Below are 23,861 nucleotides of genomic sequence, written 5' to 3'. Positions count from 1 at the left end.
ATGGTGGCAAATTAGTAAAAGGGGATTCATTGGATATATTCAAGAGGGAGTTAGATCTGGCCCTTATGGCTAAGGGGATCAAGGGATATGGAGAGAAAGCAGGAAAGGGGTACTGAGGGAATGATCAGCCATGATCTTATTGAATGGCGGTGCAGGCTCGAAGGGTTGAATGGCCTACTCCTGCACCTATTTTCTATGTTTCTATGTTTCTATGTTTAGATGCTCTGATAATGACTCCACAAGACAAAATATTGTACTTGAACTGCAGTGACCTTAGTCTATTTAATATAACTCCAGAGTGAGGAGACCACATGATAGACTCCCTTTTATACCTGGGTACCTGTGGTGTACAGGTGATCCCTGGGCCTCCACCAATTGCACCCTCTGATGGTGCCAACATAGTGTATACAGTGTGAACCTTGTTGATGGTACCTCCGGTAAACAAGTCTCCATCCTATGCAACTATACAGTGACTACACATAGAGTATATCTATAGTATACATATATAACAAGTAAGATCCTAGATGACATATAAGCCCAAGTTACATGTACCACCTTCTTAATAAGCCTTTGATGGAAATAAAAGCAACTTTGAAAGTCGGGTTTAAAAATTACATTCAGACAAATATATTAAGTAATTCAAAGTGCCAATCTTTTCATTTTCTTCCTTGCAATGCATTCCTCTCCAGGATATACTTCCCTCCCATGCTTCTGTTCATTAGCATTCATTCACTATTCATTTTAATTTTATTCCTGGATTCACTGAAGAAATTTATCTGGCTGAAGAATGGAATTTTGCCAGGTTGATTTATTGCTTTATCAGTGGAAGTGAATATTCTGATCACTGGACTCTTGTATTGTGTAGGATCTTGTAATTTCCTTATGATTTTGTTCTATGTTGTGATTGGGGATTCTCTCTCCAGGACATCTCGGGAATGCATAAGAAAATCTTGGTCTGAATCCTCAATTGTTTTGTATAAGCAACAGGTACAATATTTAAAAATGTGTGTTTTATTTGGAATCTAACTTGCTTTTAAATTCAGGTGAGACTGTTTTTAAAATCCCTTCTCTCCCTATTTTAGTTTAAGAAAAACTGACCAAAATAATTTTAATTTGGATTACAATTTAATGAATGTATTTTCAAATTTTATTTATTTAAAAAATATATATCTCTACAATGGATACATGTGGAATTCAGATCAAACTGCAGAGCTCAGTGATAAGGGAATTCTTTAGATACTACAGCTCATTGCCCCAAGTTGAAAAACTCATATACTAAGGTAGCAATGATATGGCCTGAGCTTAATTTCCCACCGTGCTCTGAACATGCAACTTCGGTGTTTTTTTAATATAAAAAACAGACTTTGTTGCTGATGAGCCTACTGCCATGTTAACGTGTGCAAATGAGAATTCTGTAGAGAGGAGGTTTTGTAAATGTGGGTACAATAAAATATGCGGCCCTATGATGCTGTAAGTCTATAATTCTGCTGTTGGTCTTCAGCTAAATGAACTACAAAAGCACCAAAGGTAGCAGCATCTTTAAGGGAACATTGGGACACAGACCCACATGGACTGGAAACATCATGAAGGTCAGTTATACATAGCATAGCCATGTAACACACTGACTGACCAGATAGCTATGGCCAGAGCAATGTGTATTTTTTAAAATGAAGGTATAGTTTACTTTCACCCCTCTGGAAATAACTTTTATGAGAGTTACTGTTAGCCACCTTGAGCCTGGTGGGTTCCTTGTCTTGCCAGCACAGAGGCAAATACGATACTGACCATGATATTGTCAACAGACTGAAAACGTAGTCGCTGTAATGCTAATTGATTGAGAAATAATTACAAGTAACAAATACTATAAATGTTAACAAAATATCCGGTTAGCTTAAGAAATTAGAGGGAAAGTCAATCTGGGAACTATTAAAATGTATTTTTACTTTGCTACTGATCATTTGTTGATTAATTATAGGTTTTAATGTAAATTTAGCTGAAAAAATACTTGCAGAACACTTACTAGACGTATTTATTTATTTATTTTGTAAAGCCGTGCCAGAGCTGAAATATTTCTATGCTTTCTTTGGCTATGTTTAGCTTTTGACAACATACAGGGTTTTTTTTATGTTGCAGGCTGATTTGAAGCCTTGAGGCTTGTGAATGTAATCACAGGATGACTTGTCCGTCGATTTTTCCATCACTCCCACAGGGAAAGCATCGGACACCTTCTTTGCCAGGAAACCTAGCCAAGATCAGAAACCCACCTTGCTGGGAATTGTGGTGCAGGCTTGTTTCCTACCACCCTGTGTCAACTGCTGGATTTTAAAGTTCAGCCAATGGAAGAACATAGGAACAGGAGTAGGCCATTTGGCCCATTGAGCTTGCTCCACCATATATGAGCCAGGGCAACTCAGTTGTGCCCCCTTTCTGCATGCCCCTTAACAACAATATTTCTGAAGTATGGGGGAGAAATTTGTGCGCCTCCTGTTAGCTCCCCCGGGGGTGCAAACAACTTTGTGACCGGGCGCAGCACCACTAATGATTCACGCTAAATTCGGTGGGTGTTTAGCGGCGGCGATAACACATAGCGCCCCGCTCTGCTGCGCCAGCAATGCTGACGTCATCACCATGCGCAGCATCCCGGACCTTAACTTGGGTATCACCCCCGGGCGATGACAGCGACAGCTTCAGGGGATGCGTACCAGGCAGCTGGCCGCTAATCAGGCGAAAGTTAATGGGGAGGTGGTATAAAAATTGGCCGATTTCTTTGTGCGCCCCTTTGCCACTTTGGACGCGTGGTCTGTGCCACGATTGGTTGTTGACTGTTGGCACAGCACCCCCGCTCCCCCGTAGTCCAGGTAGGACCTTTTTCCTGCAGAGTATGCAATTTGGGCCCTCCCTTTAATTCAGGGAAGCGCCCCGCCTACACAGCATCGCTATGCAGCCCAATGCATAGCGTTGCTGAGCCATGCGCCCCGCTCCAGAGGCGTCCACCCCGCTACCGCCCCAGAAAGAAAGTGGAGCACTTGATTTCACGCTCCACTTCCTTTCGGAGGCAGTAATCCCAATTTCTCGTGAGAGGCAAGACTTCTGCACCTGGTGCTTGCGAGTGTTAAGAACATAACATAAGAATTAGGAGCAGGAGTAGGCCATTCAACCCCTCGAGCCTGCTCCGCAATTCAATAAGATCATGGCTGATCTTCGACCTCAACTCCACTTTCCTGCACTATTCCCATATCCCTTGATTCCCTTAATATTCAAAAATCTATCAATCTCTGTCTTGAATATACTCAAAGACTGAGCCTCCACAGCCCTCTGGGGTCAAGAATTCCACAGTTTCACCACCCTCTGAGTGAAGAAATTTCTCCTCATCTCAGTTCTAAATAGCTGACTCCTTATTCTGAGGTTGTGACCCCTGGTTCTAGACTCCCCAGCCAGGGGAATCATCCTCCCACCCTGTCAAGCCCTGTAAGAATTTTGTATATTTCAATGGGGCAGTACCAAATTTTATCCCTAAGTATCTATGTCCCTTTTAAAAACTTCAATTAATTGTACATCAATAGACATCTGGGGAAGTGCATTACACATTTGTGCACTCCTTTAAAGATTATTTTCTGGATTCACTCTTAATTGTAAAATTCCAAAGTAAGCCAGCTATGTCCTTTTGTTCCTTAATTATCCTGTCAATTTACTTCATTATTTCAAGCACTTCAATGATGACCCCTTCACCTCTTATCTCTAGGGAATATAACCCAACTTGGCCTCCTTTCTCATTCTAATAAATCCCTTATTCCCAGGTGAATTGTCAATGGACTTTCTCCAAGGTCAGTACATATTTTCTATCTTTCCAAAACTGAGCATTTTTTTTTTATTCGTTCATGGGCTGTGGGTGGTGCTGGTAAGGCCAGTATCTATTGCCCGTCCCTAATTACCCTTGAGAAGATGGTGGACTATTACAATCCATGAAAGTACTCCCACAGTGCTGTTAGGATTTTGACCCAGCGATGATGAAGGAATGCCGATATACTTCCAAGACAGGATGGTGTGTGACTTGGAGGGGAGCTTGGAGGTGGTGGTGTTCCCATGCACCTGTGGCCCTTGTTCTTCTAGGTGGTAGACGTCGCAGGTTTTTGAGGTGCTGCCGAAGAAGCCTTGGCGAGTTGCTGCACTGCAACTTGTAGATGGTACAGATTGCAGCCATGGTGCACTGGTGGTGAAGGGAGTGACTGTTTAAGGTGGTGGATGGGGTGCTAATCAAGTGGGCTGCTTTGTCCTGGATGGTGTCCAGCTTCTTGAGTGTTGTTGAAGCTGGGGTGCACACTCCTGACTTGTGCCTTGTAGATGGTGCAAAGGCTTTGGGGAGTCAGGAGGTGAGACATCGCTGCACAATACCCAGCCTCTGACCTGCTCTTGTTGCCACAGTATTTATGTGGTTAGTCCAATTAAGTTTCTGGTAAATGGTGACCCCCAGGATGTTGATGGTGGGGGATTCGGTGATGGTAATGCTGTTGAATGTCAACAGGTGGTGGTTAGATTCTCTCTTGTTGGAGATAGTCATTGCCTGGCACTTGTGTGGCGCGAATGTTACTTGCCACATATCAGCCCAAGCCTGAATGTCGTCCAGGTCTTGCTGCATGCGGACATGGACTGCTTCATTATCTGAGGAATTGTACAGGGCACTGAACATTGTGTAGTCATCAGCAAACATCCCCATTTTTGACCTTATGATGGAGGGAAGGTCATTGATGAAGCATATTTGGGCCTTGGACACTGTCCTGAGGAATTCCTGCAGCGATGTCCTGGGACTATGATGATTGACCTCCAACCACCACAACCATCTTCCTTTGTGCTAGGTATGATCCAGCCAGTGGAGGGTTTTCCCCCTGATTCCCTTTGACTTCAGTTTTACTAGGGCTCCTTGATGCCACACTTGGTTAAATGCTGCCTTGATGTCAAGAGCAGTCACTCTCACCTCACCTCTGGAATTCAACTCTTTTATCCATATTTGGACCAAGGTTGTAATGAGGTCTGGAGCTGAGTGGTCTTGGAAGAACCCAAACTGGGCATCAGTGATCAAGTTATTGAGTAATTGCTGCTTGATAGCACTGTTGACGAACCCTTCCATCACTTTGCTGATAATTGAGAGTAGACTGATGGGGCAATAATTGGCCGGATTGGATTTATCCTGCTTTTTGAGGGCTGGACATGCCTGGGCACTTTTTCACATTGTTGGCTAGATGTCAGTGTTGTATTCATGGAGCCGCCTTCTCCCCCCATTAGCTGCTTAACTGTCTACCACCATTCACGACTGTATATGGCAGGACTGCACAGCTTTGATCCGATGCATTGATTGTGATTCAATATTCTAAATATTCTAAATGAGGTCTCACAAACAATAGTACTTGCTTATACATTCTATATATTTTGTGATGAGGTACAGCATCACTTACCCTTTTAGTTGCCTTTTCACCTTTTGAAGTAGTTTTTAAAGACTTTTAATGTATTTGGACCACTGAATCTCTTGGTTTATCCATCCCGTTTAATATTTTGCTTTTAGATTGTATTCCCATATGCCATTCTTGCATCCATTGTGTACTACCTTGGCAACTTGCGTAATTTACCTTTTACCTTTTGCCTTTTGCCATATTCTGCTCTTCTGCACTGCTCAGTATATCCCTTCACTTAAAATCATCGGCAAATGGGATGTGCTACTCTCTGTTTTCAACTTGAGGTCCTCTTCCTCCTCCTGCTCAGCATCCCTGCTGGCCCCTTACCTCCTGTCACCGCTGTGAGGGATTGAACACCATGGCATAGTGTAGGTAGGAATTCCTGATTTTGATCGAATTCCTGCCCATTGTGTTTAAACTCTTGCATTGTGAATGGTGCTGATAGCGATACTGAGGAGGAGAAACTTAGGAGCAGCACTGATTGTGGTGGCTTAAACACGCTGACTGTTCACATAAAATGCATATGTTTAGTCTGTACAATACCAGTTCAGTATTTCTGGTTCATTGTTCGTGATTATGAAGAGTAATAACTTCTCCCTGGTTGGCTTTGAAACATGCTGCTTAAAAAATGATCTTGAATGCATTGTTTGTTTGACTGATTTCCCCACTGATTGTCCTTTAAGCACCACAGGTTGGCTTACTCAATGCCTGCTACAAATAGCGGAGCATGCACAGCTAACGCTCCACCCGTTTGTCCCTGAAATTTGCAATTGGAACCATTCGTGCTGTCATACCACCCTAATTTGCATATTTACACAGCTTTATGCCTGCTTCAAGTGGATGCGCTGCTCGTCCATTCACGGGCCTGCCTCCAAATTGTATGAGGCAGGCCCTGGGCATCAATGGGGTTGCCGAGGCTCCTCCCCTGTTTTCAACTGCTGGCCTTCTGCTTTTCAAGAGAGAAATGGATGGCCAGCAATTTAAATATTGCCCCCAACATTTCTTTAAGAAGAAAAGTAGCACATAATTTACACAAAGTTTATTTTGCCCTCTTACTCACCAGGAGGTTAGAAACAGAGAAAATAGGTGCAGGAGTAGGCCATTCGGCCCTTCGAGCCTGCACCACCATTCAATAAGATCATGGCTGATCATTCCCTCAGTATCCCTTTCCTGCTTTCTCTCCATACCCCTTGATCCCTTTAGCCGTAAGGGCCATATCTAACTCCCTCTTGAATATATCCAATGAACTGGCATCAACAACTCTCTGCAGCAGGGAATTCCACAGGTTAACAACTCTCTGAGTGAAGAAGTTTCTCCTCATCTTAGGCCTAAATGGCCTACCCCTTATCCTAAGACTTTTTTCCCTGGTTCTGGACTTCCCCAACATTGGGAACATTCTACCTGCAGTGTTATGAGAAGGAACACAAAGTTTTAATTCTCTTTATTAACAAGTGCAAGTGACTTCAGATGAATATAATTTAATGCTTCAGACTTCTGGCATTGTTTTATTTTGGGCTACTAAAATTTTTTTCTCTTTGAAAACAACTACAAAGTTGCTTTGTCATCTAAATTTTGAATAGTTTACTTTTAAATACATTCTTTATAATATTTGATAGGAAGTGTTCATTATAAGGTAGGAAAGCTTCTTTGAAAGGGCGTACTGTATTATAATGCAAGATTGGTGTAATGGGTAAAGAAGCTTGTTGCATATGAAATGCTGTGCATCTAATATGCATTTTGTCACCCAACGCTTTCTGCACAGGACAATGGCACTTACACCCTATTTATATTACAGTGCTGCCTTGCAAAATGACTTTGTTCTTTACCTCAAGAGGTAAAGTGTAGTCAGCAGTAAAGGAAAATACTTCTCATATTTGCCGTCTGCTGTTGGGCTTATCATTTTTTTCTTGCTACGGGCGGGTTAAGCATCTTTTCAGCTCTTCTGTCAGATGTTGTTACTCTCTAGCTCATATTTGGGTATGGCAGTCTAGTGGTTCTGGTTCTGGACTAACAATCTGGGGGATTGCGAGTTCAAATCTCAACATAGCAAGTTGTGAAATTGAATTCAATAAACCTCGCACTATGTGGGTTGAGTACGTTGAAAGTTGCTGGATTGTTGGAAAATCTAACTGGTTCACTAATGCTGTTCAAGAAAGGGAAACTACCTCTCTTACTTGGTCTGGCTTACGTATAACTCCAGTGCCGTATTATTTGGTTGATGCTTTATACCCTCAAAGCAACTCTAGATGGGCAATAAAGGCTGCCTTGTTAGCATTCCAAGAACAATTAAAAAAATGCAGAACATTGGGAACTTGATTGCATTGCAAAACTACTTTCCTAGCAATGTGAATGGGGCATTAAATAGAGTAATGTTTCTCTGGGAGTGTACTTGGAGAATAATGGATGGCTGGGAATTATATTTAACTGAGAGGTTAGTTGATGTCATAAGCTGAAAAGAGTTTATTGTTATCATCTAACCGCAAAGATTACAATGTTGTCTTGTACTCATTTTGTTCCTTTGAGTATTTTTATATAGAGGTTTAACCTGCTTTGGTGTATGTCAAGTGAATGTGCTATATGATTGGATTGGATTTTTTTAGTAAGATGTTCTTGTTTACAATTTTTTTAGCAATAACTATATATCCATTCTCGTAATGTTACTGAATCAAAAGTTGATCAAATCTCTCTCATAAACCCAGAAATTATTGGCCCTGAAATTCCGGCCTTGCCGGATCCGTGCAGAATATGTACAGACCCGGCGAGGCCTCACAAAAGCCGCTTTTGCCGCGCAATGCGCATGTGCCGAAAACCAGCTTTTCTGATCTGTCAAGCCATCTCTTGACAGATCCTCCACATCCCCGCAGGAAGGACATTTGCGAGGGTGAGATTGGACTATTTGTCCATCTTTTGCCCCTCGAATGCCCTTCAAAGCGCCTACTTTTACCAGCGTAAGAGCTTTAAAATATATAAAAATAAAATTTAAATACACATTTTTATCGTAAAAACCCTGTCCACTCTTAAAACAAATAAAACAATTCCCAAAATATATATATTTTTTTCTAAAACATTTAATTAACTTTAATTTTAATTAATTTTAAATATGTGTGTTTTAAAAAAAAATTATTATGTTGTGTTTGGGTGTTTTAGGGGGTTAGTCTCATTGATTGTAATGGGAACTTGTAAAATCGGAGTTCCCATTATTATCAATGAGAATACTGTACCCTCGTGATTGGTGGTCCAGGCCCACATGACTCCAGCTTCTCCGTCCATATCTAGAAGATGTGGACGCGCTACGAAGCGCATGGAATGAAGGCCTCCGACCGGAATCCAAGGCATCTCCGGGACTACCAGGTACATTTGTAGAGAAATTTCGGGTCAGAGGCGTTCTGTCCGAAGGAAGCCTCCAACCGAAATTTCAGGGCCATTGTTGCCGAAATTAGCGGATGAATGCTTCACGTGTTTGTATGGCATTCTTTGCTATTTTAGCAGAGGAGTTAATTAATCTAAAATAAATGAGTTAACATCTTTGTTAAAACAAAAGACAGAGGAATCCCATACAAACTCATTGAGTGTTAACCAGCTAATATTGGCAACAGTAATTTCTAGGCTCTAATCAGTAGAATTGGGATGATTAATCAGCCACTGATGCAAGACATATGGGCTAGTGAGATACACGATTGTAGAGTGGTGCCCATCAGCCGGTCCAGGCAGCGGGCGGTCGAGGGGGTCGTTCAACCTGACTGCCTGCCTTTCTTCCGCGCGTACATCCGCGCCAGGGTGTCCTTGGAGATGGAGCACACGGTGTCCACCGGTACGCTCGCGGCCTTCCGCGAGAGGTGGGCACCGGAGGGACTGGAGTGCATCGTCACGCCCGGCAACCAAATTTTAATTTTATTTTATGTTTTAAAGTTTAATTTGTTTTAATTGCCGGTGCTTTTAGTGTCCCCCTCCCCTTTTATAGGAAAAAATGTGATTTTAGTGCCCCAAAAAAAAGAAAAACAAAAAAAAAACACAAAAAAGAAAAAAAGGGCCTTGTAAATGTCTGGTGTGTCATCCAGGTCGGGTGGCACGGTTTAATGTTTTATGTGTTTCAGATAAACTCTAAAAAGATTGTAGAGTGGTGCAATGTTTGGTGTGTGTCCCAGATCGGGGGGCATGATTTAATGTTTATTTTTTCTCCCAAAAGAGTTGTAGAGTGGTGCCCCCTCCCCTTTTATAGGGGGCACTTGTAAAATATATGGTTTTAATGCCCCCCAAAAAAATCACAAAAAAAAACACAAGAAACCAAAAACATTTTTTTAAAAGGGGCAGTTAAATGTCTGGAGTGTCCCTCAGATCGGGGGGCACTTGATCCAACGTTTATTTTGTTCCCCCAAAAAAGTTGTAGAGTGGTGCAAGGACAGGGCAGCTTGTGACTTGATGTTCTAGACAAGTCCAGTGCCACATAAATAAATTTTCCAGTGCTCCTTTTTACATTATCAGTTCAACTATTTTAATTGTACACTTTAAACAAATGCCCTCTGCAAGGGGGGGGGGGGGGGGTCACACACCAAAACACCAAAATACATTTTTTTCAGCACCTTTTTTTTTAGGTGGTGTTATTTTAGGGCACTAAAAACAGAAATTATACAAGTGCCCCCTGGCTAAAAGGCGGGGTGGCACTAAAACCGGCAAATTAAACTTTAAACTTAAATGATCAAATTAAAATTTGGTTGCCGGGGGTGATGATGCACTTCAGTCCCTCTGGCGCCCACCTCTCACGGAAGGCCGTGAACGTACCGGTGCCAGTGCCACATATTCAGCTTGTTCAATACCAGGTACTTAATCCATTAATAATACGAGGAGATTTAACAATGAGGTGTGCAATCATAAGGCTGATTTCTCCTCCAGGTTGGTGTAGGCTGGAGCCTTCCTCTCTGTAGCTGATGCTTCTGCAAATCCACCTCACAGTCTGGTTTTGGATCTCACAGGAAGACACCTCAAATGCTGGGATTGACTTTGATCAATAGCTTAATGCATTCCATATTCTACTAACTTTTTATATTAACCCCTCTTTATGCTTTTAGCATTAGTCCTAAATTTAGCCACTTATTCAGTGACCAGTGGAAATAGTCTTTCACTATGTACTCTTCTTAATCTCTTTTAAAACTTTGAATCCTTCTATTAGATCTGCCCTTAAGCTTCTCTGCTGTGGTGAATACCATTTCGGTTTTTCAAGTACCTCATCGTATATCCTCTCATCCTAGTATTCTCTATAAATCTTTGTTGCACCTTTTCTATTGCTCCAATATCCTTCCTGCAATAGGATGCTGCACATGTGACTCTATCTGTGACTTAACCAGTGTCTTGTACAGATTTAGTATCACCTGCTTGGTTTTTATATGCAATGCCCCCATGTGTATAAAACCCAGAATCCCATTTTGTCCTTGTGGCTTTTTTCACCTGCATAAAGATCTGTGTATCTTGAACCCCAGTCCTCTGTTTCTCCACTCATTCTATTTTTAATCTCTGTTCTTTATGAACTGTCTGCCATTCAAGTGGGTGTAAAATAAAAGAATTTAAAAATCCCATGGCATTATTTAAGAGTTGGGAGCTTTTTCCCATGTCCAACATCTTCCTTCGACCAACACCATCAAAACAGATGAACTAACTGGTCAATTATCTCATTTGCTGTTGTTTCTGATCTTACATTGGCTGCCATGTTTGAGTACATTACAAAAATAATTCATTGGCTGTGAAGCACGTTGGGACATCCTGAGGATATGAAAAGCACTAAATAAATGCAATTTCTTCCTTCTATCTGTCTTTGTTGAACTGCATTTAGAACATATCTGCTCACTGTCCTATCTGCCTGTGTTCTACATTGTCCCTCACAGTTTGCCATGGCCCTAATTTGACTGGGAAGAATCCAGAAGCATGCCAAAAGGGAAGTCAAAGTGGCAAAGAAGAAACTGGAAACGAGTATAGTTGCAGATGTTAAACAGAGCATGGTAACTCAATAGGACAGCCAGGAAAGATCCTTTTACTTCTTGCTTCTTCAATTCTCACTTTATCTCACTCTTACACTTCTCATTAGGTGTAAAGTCTTTTGGGATATCCTAAGGAAGTGATATGGTTCTATATAAATGCAAGTTATTTATTTCTGACTTTCCTGTTGCACTTCACTCTCTGACATCACGCTTTCCTCACTCTTCCTTTATTCACCTTTGCTCTCCTCCTCAAGAGGTTGAACAGCCTATTCCTGTTCCTATTTTCTTTCATCTCTTGATTTTTTTTTCTCCCCTTGTTAATATTTTGGTGGGATAGGAAACATTCAGATAGGCAGCTGACCCAGGAAGCACTTGGGGCCAACAAGCGAATTGAAGAATTGAAAAGTATTTAGGGTAAACAGAGGAATCAGTTGTCAACAGGCACCTGGACCAGGCAGGTGAGAACTAGATGGCAGGCCACTCCATTTGGCTAGAAGCCACTCCTATTGAATGGGCAGGCAGGTAAGCTGGAAAGCAATTGGAACTGATAGATGAACTGGAAAGCAGTCAGGCTAAGTGGGTAGTCATGTGGGCTGGCAATTACTCGGGGTTGGGAGGTAATCAAGTAGATGGTCCAGGAAGCATTTGAAGCATGCAAGTAGGAAACCTTCACATGACGGTCTGCTCTGATCCAAGTTGTCTTTTATTTTCTCTATCATATTCTCAGCAGTAACAGGACTATATGACTAATTCATCGGTACAGTAAAGTGGTGAAGCAAATGGGAACAAGTGGTAATGTGTTCAGTAGCTGATCAGGTTTAATGCACAGTAACTTAGGAACAGGAGTAGGCCATTCAGCCCCTTAAGCCTGTTCCGCCATTCAATAAGATCTGTGACCTAACTCCAGATACACGCCTTTGCCCCATATCCCTTTGGTTAACAAAAATCTATCAATCTCAGATGTAAAATTAACATTTGATCTAGCATCAAATGCCCTTTGCGAAAGTGAGTTCCAAACTTCTACCACCCTTTGTGTGTAGAGGTGTTGCCTAATTTCACTCCAGAAAGGTCTGGCTCTAATTTTTAGACTATGCCCCCTAGTCCTAGACTCCCCAACCAGTGAAATAGTTTTTTCTATCTACCCTATATGTTCCCCATAATATCTTGAAAACTTCGATCAGATAACCCCTTAACATTCTTAATTCCAGGGAATACAACCCTAGTTTGTGTAATCTCGCCTCGTAATTTAACCCCTGGTGTCCAGGTATCATTCTGGTAAACCTATGCTGCACTCCCTCCAAGGCCAATATATCCTTCCTAAGGTGTGATGCCCAGAACTGCTCACAGTACTCCAGGTGTGGCCTAACCAGGGTTTTGTATAGCTGCAGTATAACTTCTACCCCCTTGTATTCTAATTCTCTAGGTGTAAAGGTCAGCAGTCCATTAGCCTTTTTAATTATTTCCTGTACCTGCTCATGACATTTCAATGATCTATGTACCTGGACCCCCAAATCTCTTTGGACCTCCACTGTTTCTAGCTTTTCACCATTTAGAAAATTGCCTGTTCTATCATTTTTAGGTCCAATGTGGTTGACCTTGCATTTGCCTACATTGAAATCCATTTGCCACAGTTTTGCCCATTCACTTAATCTATCAATATCCCTTTTGTAATTTTATGCTTGCATCTACACTGCTTACAATGCCGTTGATCTTTGTGTCACCGGCAAATATGGATATGTGGCTTTCTATGCCATCATCTAAGTCTTTAATAAATACGGTGAATAGTTGAGGCCCCAACACAGATCCCTGCGGTACACTACAAGTCACATCCTACCAATTAGAGTGCCTTCCCATTATTGTTACTGCCTGTCTCCTGCCGTTTAGCCAATTTCCTAACCAGGTCAAAAATTTGCCTTCAATTCCATGGGCTTCAACCTTGGCTAACAGTCTCTTATGAGGGCCTTTATCAAATGCCTTCTGGAAGTCCATATAAATAACATCCATAAACATTCCCCCGTCCACTACTTCAGACTTAAAAAAAATTGTTGATAGATTGCAGGGGAGCCTAGGGACTCCCAGTACCTAAACCAGGCCTGCATGGTTAAAAAACAAACGCGAGAGAGTGAGGGGAGTGACTGGGGAGTGGGAGGAGTCTGTCTCTGGAACAGCAAATACATACTTGACTGCTGTACAGATTGTACCTCTCTAGTCTGGGACTCTACTCCAGAAACATCCCTGGTCCAGCATCAGTCCCAGTGTGGACTGCCCCTTTAAGCGGTGTTGCAGTGTGCGGGCCGGGCTAGGTCGGGGTGCTGCTGCGGTGCGTGTGTGCAGCGATCGGCTGGAGCGGCTGTCAGTCAGTGAGTGTGCGCGCCGATTGGCTGGAGCAGCTGTCAGTCAGTACGGGTTCTGCTGATGCTGGGGACCACGCCCACAGGCTGCGAGCGGGAGCCACAGACACCGAGCGCGCCCATGTTGCACAATGGCGTTGCCTGCAGCTCGCTGTCTCTTTGGCTCTCTCGGCGGGGTCTGTGTCTGTGCAGTTTGCATTGTGCAAAGCGCTCTGACCTGCCCGGAGGTGGGCTGGGTGTCGATGAGGGAGGCCAGTTCTGATTCTCCGTCTCAGGATCCATCGCACACTCCACGCTGCAAGAACCGCTGTGTGTGTGTGTGTGTGGGCCGCCGCGGATCTCGGGAGGGGTTGTGTGTGTGTGTGTGTGTGTGTGTGTGTGTGTGTGTGTCTCGGTGCGAGGAGGCTGCCGCTTCCACCAGTTAGGCTCTGTTCGCGCCGGGAGTAGGATCGTGGGATAAGGGTCAGCATCTCTCCTTGATTTTATCCTCCACTTTATCTCCGATCTCGTTTTTTTTGTGTGTATGTATGTGGTTTTTTGAGGTGTTGGTGTTCATTGAGGTAAGCGGGCCGGGCAAGGAAAGGGAAGGGAAGGGCAGGCAGTTGACTGAGGCGCGTTGCTGGGCCTGAGGATCTAAAAAAACAGAGTGATTCTGGATGACTAAATGCTGCGCAGTAGGCTTCTGTGCAGCGCATGCGCAGAATGTGTCCGGGTCATTGTCAGCAGCGTTGTCACCAGTTGAGCTCCCGTGGTTCGGGAAATTCTCTGGTCCAGCACTGGTCAGCTCCCAGGGGTACCAAACCAGACAGGTCCAACCTGTAATAAATATAAATTTCGTAGAAAAACAGATTATATAGTTACTTACATCAATTACCTCAAATAATATCCAGAATTTATGGTTTACATTATTCTGAGCTTTTGAAACAAAACAATTAGTCGGTTTCCAGGCTTTTTCATCATTGCATTGTGAAGGGACAAAAGACGTAATGTGATTTTATTCTTTCATTTGGGGAAATGCCCTTTTTATCCTTGCACAATTGACATTTTATATTTAACTTATTGGGTTATTTTCCCTAATAAGAAACTCCAGGCATAAATCATAGCTTTATAAAGAAAATAATTATTTATTATATACCAGAAAAGTACAGCATTAGAATTAAACAAAATCTCAGTTTTTATAAAAAGAAAACTTTCTGATTCCCAGAATCCATACCCTTATTAGAAAACAAAGGTCTATCCTATACTCACCCCTTAACAAAAATTTTACGAAAATTCATGGTTGGTTCAGGCTTGCTGAGGCCACCTAGATATCTCAATGGCCAAGAGTAGTGATGTAGCACATGATTTCCTCTTGGGATCAGAACAGCTATGCAGGAAGTAATCTGGAAGATGCAGCAAGGTAGAGAGCCACATGATTGTTTTTATAATCCTCTTTTTTGGAACCACACTTTTGGTGTGACTGCTTGCCAACTATAGGTTTCTTCAAATACAGCCTTAAAATTGATTGACACCCATTTTTCCAGTGTCTTTATTGAAGCCAGGTTATGTAGGTCTACAGCCAGTCGAGAGCTATCTTATGCAAGTTCGTGTGGAATATGTTCTTCCTTTCCATCAACCACAAGGTGTAACTCAGCAGCCCTTTTTGCTTCAACCCATCTGGAGACGATTTTAATCTTTTATACAAAACTTAAATTTATGATATATATTTTTAGTACAACTGTTGGCGACAGAATTTACAAACAGCAAGTTCAATCAAACTCAGCTGTCTTGTGGTATTTTCAGACTCAAAAATCAGGGATTCTTAACTGTGTTCTGGAGTCAGAATGCAGGCGGAACAGGCTAGCCATGATTGACATCCAATCGAAGGAAACAAAAACATTTGCAGAAAAAATGGTCGTCAAAGCCCAGCCCAATAATTCAAGCCCCCTCGTACTCCAAATCGCCCTTGGGTTCGGGCCCCCAACACAAGAACAAGCCTTTTCAAGAAAATATTTTCCATGGAGCACAATGCCATACAGTCAACTGTTATGAGTAAAGATACACATTTTGTTCTGAATTGTTTATTTTTAATGGATTTCTTTATGTTAGGAATATAATTTTTACAGAAATTTCAACTGGGTAAAAATGCAAGATGACAGCTCAAACCAGCCTTGCAAATGTTTTGGAGAGATTTGGTTGGTTGCTTTCTGTTACTTGCCAGTTTGGGATTGGTAACTTTCAAAAAGATCGAGTGATTTGGTTGCTTAGTTTTTTGTTGCTGTCGTGACTGGTAGTTTATCGAGCGGCTTTCCTTGCTCTTGATCCATATGTTCTCTACATATTCAGTTGTGATTTGTTGCTCAACATGAAACTGGGGCCTACAACTTGCATCTATATAGCACCTTTAATGTAGTAAAACGTTCCAAAACGCTTCACAGAAGCATTATCAAACAAAATGTGACACTGCGCCGCATAAGGAGATATTAGGACATGTGACCAAAAGTTTGGTCAGTCCTGAATGTGATTACAGCAGCAATAACTGCAGAGTTGTGAACTCACTGGTGCAGATACATGTGAACTCACTGGTGTTTCAACAGGTGAGACAAAGTCCTTTTCCCCACACGGAGCAGGTGAACTGACTCTCCTGTGTGAACTCAATGGTGGCTCACCAGGTTGGATGATTGAGGTAGGTTTTAAGGAACATCTTAAAAGGAGGAGAGAGAGGTAGGGAGGCAGAGGTTTAGGAAGGGAATTTCTGAGCTTAGGACCTAGGCAGCTGAGAGTTGTAGGGTTAGAGGAGGTTACAGAGATGGGGAAGGGCGAGGCCATGGAGGGATTTGAAAATCAGGATGAGAATTTTAAAATCAAGGTGTTGCTGGACTGGGAGCCAATGTAGGTCAGCAAACACAGCGGTGATGAGTAAATGAGATTTGGTGCGAGTTAGGATACGGACAACCAAGTTTTGGATGAGCTCAAGTTTACGGAGGGTGCAAGGTGGGAGGCTGGCCAGGAGACCATTGGAATAGTCAAGTCCAGAGGTAACAAAGGCAGGGTGCAAATGTGACCTGAAATTTGTATATATGACACTCGAATTGTGACAAGCAAAATGCGCACTAACTACAAATCTATATATACGAGTGGATCTTCTGTGGTGCTGCTCATCATTATAAGCTGAGGATAAGGTGAGAAAGAACAGGATAAGGATGCTTTGTTTCACACTGACAAGACACAAGGTGCTAGGCCTCAGCAGACTGTACAGTGTATAAGGGGGGTGATAGCAGTAAAAGAATTCACGCACAGACATCTTCCACCCTTTAAAATGAAATTCGGGACCTGAAACATCAGGACCTCAACATCGTACTGCTTTCATTGCCTGGGAACTCAGACGCATCGACATTGACATCGCCGCCCTTAGCAAGACACGGCGGGCAGGAGAAGGTCAGCTTAAGGAACAAGGTGGTGGATGCACCTTCTTCTGGAAAGGCAAACCAGAAGAAGAACACCGTTTCCATGGGGTTGGCTTCGCCATCAAAAATGAGCTAGTTCCGCGTCTTAGACATTTCCCTTACAGAATAAATGAACGCCTCATGACCCTTCGACTCACTCTAATCCAGAACCATTATGCTATGGTCATCAGTGCATACACCCCAATCCTGGAAGCTACGGACAAGGCCAAAGAGGAATTCTACTCCAGCCTTGAACAATCCCTGTCCCGAGTCCCAACAGGCGATAAGCTAATTCTCCTTGGTGACTTTAATGCCAGAGTTGGAAAGGACACAGACCTCTGGAGAGGTGTGATTGGCAGGGAAGGCGTAGCGAAAACCAACTCCAATGGTATCCTCCTCCTGACAAAATGCTTAGAACATGATCTTTTCATACCTTGTTTCGTCAGAGAGACAAGTACAAGACCTCATGGCAACAACCTCATTCCAGGCATTGGCATCTGTTAGATTACGTCATCATCCAAGCGAGGGACCACAAGGACATCCGCATCACCCGCGCCATGACAGGAGCTGTTAACTGCTGGACTGACCACCGCTTAATCCGCTCTGTTATTTCCATCAACGTAGCCCCAAAACAGCGGCGGCAACAGAAATGCTGCCACAGAAAAATCAACGCTGAAGCACTCAAAGACCCTGCAAAGAAAGCCCTATTCAGTCAACACCTCACAGTCAACCTGACGACTCCCAATGAACTGGAGCCGCAGAGTGTCCATAGTGCCTGGTCTGCACTCAAGTACACCATATATAGCACCTGAGAAGAAACTTTTGGTCACTCTACCAGAAAACATCAAGATTGGTTCGATGAGAACGACCAGGAGATACGGGAGCTAATAAATCGCAAACACAAGGCATTTTTGAATTGGAAACACCACCACAACTTGAGTGAAAGAAAGCAGATCTACAGACAACTGAAGGCTGAGGTCCAACAAAAAACTTGTGACCTAAAGAACAGATGGTGGATGAAAAAAGCGCAGGAGATCCAGAAACTAGCCGACAATCACGATGTGCGTGAATTTTTTAGCGCAGTCAAGACCACCTACGGCCCAAGCACTCAAGGTCCTAAACCACTGAGAGCTAAGAATGGAGAGGGAGGTGCTCATCAAGGACAGTCAGTGCCCGCTGGAAGGAGTACTTCGAAGATCTCCTTAACCAAGACTCTGTCTTTGACATGAGTGTCCTTGACTCCATTCCATAGCATTCAACCCGCCACCACCTCAGCACAACCCCAGCCTGGCATGATGTTGAAAAGGCCATCCGACAACTGAAAAACAAGAAGGCCTCAGGAGCAGCTGGAATCTCCGCCGAAATACTAAAGCATGGCGGAGAAGTACTCTTGGAGTGAATCCATGACCTCATCTCTCTTATCTGGAAGGAGGAGAGCATGCCAAGGGATTTCAGAGACGCTGTAATTGTGACCATCTTCAAGAAAGGTGACGAGTTTGATTGCTGTAATTACAGAGAAGTTTCCCTGCTGTCTGCCACAGGGAAATTCATCGCAAGAATCCTCCTCAATCGTCTCCTCCCAGTGACTGAAGAGCTCCTCCCAGAGTTGCAATGCAGATTCTGCCCACTAAGGGGCACAATGGTCATGATCTTCACCGTGCGACAAATCCAAGAGAAATGTAGGAAGCATCATCAACCACTGTACATGGCTTCCTTTGACCTCTCAAAGGCCTTCGACTCTGTCAACTGTGAGGGATTATGGAGTGTCCTTCTCAAGTTCGTCTGTCCTCAAAAGTTTGTCACCATTCTCCGCCTGCTTCATGATGACATGCAAGCTATGATTCTTACCAATAAATCCACCACAGACCTAATACAAGTGCAAGGCTCTGTCATCGCACCAACACACTTCTCAATCTTCCTCACTGCAATGTTTCATCTTACCGTTAACAAGCTCCCCGTTGGAAATCACACCTTGCTATGAGTATGATTGCTCTGCAGGCCTTGAGGAAATGCAGGGCCTATGGCCCCGATATTGGTGGCCTTGCCGCCGGATGCTGCCGACTGTCGCCAAGTTTTGCCGCCGGTCTCCTCTCTGTGCCAATTTCCACTTTGGCTGCAGCCGGCGGGAGGGGAGTATCGCCGGGAACTGCCCGCTGATGGCTGCTGGTGGCTAAGTAATGCAAGTGTCCTCCCGCACGCCAAGCTGTCAGATTGGTGCGGGCGGAAGTCGGCGCCAGCAGGGGGAAGGAGCACTGCATGGAGGCAGGTCCAACCCTGACGGCAAGTACGAAGACCTGCAAAAAAAGATTAGTGAACATCTTTAAAAAAAACTTTTTTTTACAGCATCTTACCTGGATGGGGTCTCCTGCATGTGTGTTTTTTTTTGGTAATGGTTTTTATTTTCAGCTCCTCCACCCTCCCTGGGTCCGACTCCATCCTCAGTGGCACTTGGGCAGCAAGCGCATTTGCCGCTGAGGTTGAGAGCTGCCACCCAGATTGACGCCGTAAGCCGTTATTTTGCCGTCGGGCGGTACTGCCATCTCTTTTAGAAGGATCATTCTGGCAAAGTACTACCCGGTTTCTCGGCTGTCCTTTGGGCGGGCTTTGGCTTCGACCAAGTTCGGGCCCAAGATGTTTAAAGCATTCATTTATGTACTTTACTTACTGGTATCTGTGGGTTACGCAGAGCTTGTAGAGGTTTAAAATAATAGGGTTAACACCACCATTAAAAATATTGGACAGTGAAATACCATGCAAATCTGTTGGGTGTTCATTTGCTAATATTGCTAACAGTAATGCCAATGTTACAGATTACATAGGATAAATTTAAACAAATTTCTTGTTTAACAAAAAATAGATTTTAATTCAATTTCAGACTTCTATATTCAGAAACGTTTATGCTTTTGACTTATAACTGGTGATACTTTTGCCAATTTCTTTTAATGACTAGCTCTGCAGCAGTTTTTTTTCCATATAGTTGTGGTAACATAGTGTTTTGTGACTGTTCTTCATCCTGAACTTTCATCTCTTCCCCATTCTTATTTTTCACAGCTGTGCACTTGTGGAAGATGTTTGCTGTAGATTATTTGTACTCTTGAATTGGAAACTCAGCTTCACTGGGGCTATCAAATACCTTCACGGTGGTGCCTGTCTCCATCACCATTGGCTACCTTTTTATGTGTGATGTGTCCTGTGCTTTACTGAAGTATGTCTTGCTAACTGTCTTTCAGACATTGATGAATGTGACAATGACTACAATGGTGGCTGCGTTCATGAGTGCATCAACATTCCAGGCAACTACAGATGTACTTGTTACGATGGCTTTATGTTGGCGCACGATGGCCATAACTGTCTGGGTAAGTGACATCACTTCCTAAAATCATTAGTTTGCCTGTGATTTATGTTCAGTGTTTGTTTCCTAAGGTGAAAATAGAAAGCAATTTTAACTTCGCTTGCCATTCTTCAATAGAGCAAATATTCTGTGAGAGTCAAATGCTTACAATGTAAAGACTTGTAATAAAAATTATCTTGCAACAGTAACTGCATCTCTCCATTGTACTTTCATGAGTGGGAAGATCCTTAATTTGCATTGACTGTTATTGTGAATAAGGTAGTCAGAATTAACACACTTCCCTTTCCAGTGTGATATTGTGTTTATACAGTGCCCATTGTTGGGCTGTACCTTAAAATACATCCTGAATACTGCACTTAATGTGAAGAATAAATAGGATAAATGTTCGCTAAGCTCTCAGTAGTGAATCACATTCAAAGGGAGCACAGGTTGGAGAATCCACACTAAAATGTTGTAGCCTTAATCTCTGACCCATACTCCCTTTGAGTATGACTTACTGCTGAGCCTGCAGGTTGATTTAGTGAAATACAGATATGAAAAATGATATGAAAAATTGGGGCTGGTTTTACTAGAACAGAGGAGATTCACGGGATATCTGCAGTTTAAAAGTACTAAAGGATGAGACAGTATGTAGAAGCAGATTCCTGCAATTTCTAGGGGGTTTTCCCGATCTCCTATCATAACTTTAGCAGACAATTGGTAGAAACCCTAGAAAAATGGCACAAACGGCTGCTTTCTCTTCCTTCGGGGTTTCCAATGATCTGCTGAGGTTACAGTGGGAGATCAGAAGAACCCCTGCGGAAATTGCAGGTGAGCCTGTTTCCAGTGCCTGAGGGATCCAAAGTCAGCTTTTTCCTTTTAAGCATGTTGCACTTACCACACATCGGGCCTGAAATTGATGGCCTTACCGCCCACTGCTGCTGACTGCCGCTGACATTCCTCCTCGAGTTGTGCTCAGTGCCACTTTTGATTTGGGCTGGAGCGGGCGGGAGGGGAGGACCACCAGGAACCACCCACTGACGTCAGCGGACGGCCGAGTGGTGTAAGCGGACTCCCACTTGCCGAAATGTCTTATTGATGCGAGCGGGAATCGGCACCAGAACGGGGGTGGATCGCTGGCTGGAGGCTGGTCTGTCCCCGACGGTGAGTATGAAGATCTGTCAAAAAGGTGAGTAAACATTTTATAATTCCTTTCTTTACAGGGACTTACCTGGATGGGGTCTCCTGAAGGTCTTCCGATGTTTTTTTTTAATGCTTTTCCTTTTCATGTCTTCGACCCTCCATGGGGCCGACTCCATCTTCGGCAGCACTTGGGTGGCAAACGCCTTTGCTACCGAGATTGGGAGCTCTCGCTGGCTGCCATGCAGATTGGTGGCATAAGTCCCTCTTTTGCCGCCCGACGACCTTTGAAGGACCTTTTCGATGAAAATCCCACCCAAAGTACCGTCAGGTACCTCGGTGGCCATCGGCGGTCCTTTGGGCGGCACTTGGGCGGGCGGGGGCCTTCACCAATTTCGGCCCCTCCATGTCTGAAATTATTCATATACTTTATCCCAAAATGTTATTTGTTGGTGTTGTACTTAGGTCCTGGAGTGGGGCTTGAATTCACAAACTGTTAACTCAGAGCTATGATTGGTAGCACAATTACCTCACTTGCAATTTTCTGCTCCCGCCAAAGTTGGCATCTGAAGCTATAAATAATTATGATAATGAGCTTATCTCAGAAAATTGTAAATAGAACACTTCCCTTCATTTCAGTGCAAAACCTATTTCTACCCAGGCAGAAAAAAGTCTTAGGGGGAAAATTTTGTACCTTAGGGCCTCCCGCTAGTGCCAGCAAGTGGTACTAATAGGGCGCTAGATCATTGTCACTGGGGTGGGGCGAATCTAACGGTGCATGCCAAGCCACCCCGCCCCCGCCCCCCCCCCGCAGCACCGGCACTAACAGTTATCAGCAGGAGCATCTACGCCAGGTGGATTGTAACATCAGTGAGTATGTAACACTCACTGAGCGCCTGATCTGCAAAATTGATTGTCGCCACCTACCTTGGCACCTAAAGGAAACAGCGACAGGGAGAGCTGGCGTGAAGCAACAGGAGCTGGCTCCAGGAACGTTATTTAAAGGGATCATCAGTAATAAGTCACAGCTGTAAGTTAGGGGAGTTTCAGTGCTTTCTTGTCAGTTTCACCTAGTGCAACAGTCTCGTTCTGTAATTTCAACGTTATTTAGTAACAGGACTGCTATGGCAACCAAAAAGTAGCTATATTTATTCTTTAAAAAAAATCAAACTGCTACACTTGGTTACATTAATGGGAACTGCACTGGCAGTTGGCCTCGTCCTCCAGGATCTATGGCAGAGGGAGTGGAGACTGTGAGAGACTGGAACATGGGGCCAGAGGGAGGAGGAGGAGGACCATCAGGGCTCTCAACAGGCTACCTTGCCCTCCAAGGGTATTCCGAGAGCACTCCTACCTCCAGTTAAGTGAGGAGCAGTGTATTAAAAGGCTCCGCTTCACCAAGGAAGTGGTCACAGAACTCTGCCACCCTCTGTAACCAGACCTCTAGCCTCAGATCAGGGTGACCACGGCTCTCTCAAGGTCACCGTCGGCCTCAATTTCTTTGCCAACAGATCCTTCCAGTATGCAACAGGAGACATAGCCAACATCTCGCAGTTCACCATCCAGTGCTGTAACCAGGAGGTCACAGAGGCTCTCTGCTGTAGGAGAAAGGACTACATTTTCTTCCCCATCACCATAGAGAAGCAGGATGAGCGTGCATGTGGCTTTGCCAGGATAGCGGGATTCCTCATGGTGCAGGGGCGCTACTGACTGCACCCACACGGCTTTGCGGGCACCGCATAACAATCCTGAGATCTTCCGTAACGGCATACCATTCAGTTATTGTGCAGTTGGTGTGCTACCACAGACAGCAAATCCTCAATGTCAATGCCCGCTATGCTGGCTACAGCAATGATGCCTTCATCCAACTTGGCCATCATGAGGACCCAGCCCTTGCCATCAAGGATTGCAGGATCACCTCAGGTGGAGGGAGCGGAGGAGGAGGATGAGGAGGACGAGGAACAGGTGCGAGGGAGGAGGCAGCCACTCAAACGGCCTTCCGGAAGAGCAGTCCCTCCGTGACTGCCTCATCAGACTAGTTCGAATGAATTAACCCCAGATCCCCATTGCTCACCACATCCCCAATATTCCATCCCTGTCATAGGCCATATCATAGCGCAAAGCTGGAATAATGCACACCACAAAAGAATAGTAAGTGAATTAATAAATTTATCAAAAATCAGTGAACACATATTTAC

At 43.8% G+C, this 23,861-nt stretch overlaps 1 protein-coding gene across 2 annotated transcripts in view; it reads left to right on the top strand.

The window, feature by feature from the left end:
- The window catches only part of scube1 (signal peptide, CUB domain, EGF-like 1), a 413,776-nt gene that overhangs the window by 51,138 nt on the left and 338,777 nt on the right, over window positions 1-23,861 (top strand). For both annotated transcript variants that reach the window (XM_070901675.1, XM_070901674.1), the window contains exon 3: window positions 20,423-20,548. In XM_070901675.1, the coding sequence (XP_070757776.1) occupies window positions 20,423-20,548 (126 nt within the window). The remainder of the gene's footprint in view (window positions 1-20,422; window positions 20,549-23,861) is intronic.

The sequence above is a fragment of the Pristiophorus japonicus genome, chromosome 15 (genome assembly GCF_044704955.1).
Source record: "Pristiophorus japonicus isolate sPriJap1 chromosome 15, sPriJap1.hap1, whole genome shotgun sequence".
Taxonomy (NCBI): Eukaryota; Metazoa; Chordata; class Chondrichthyes; family Pristiophoridae; genus Pristiophorus; species Pristiophorus japonicus.
This window is presented reverse-complemented; position numbering and strand designations above follow the sequence as displayed.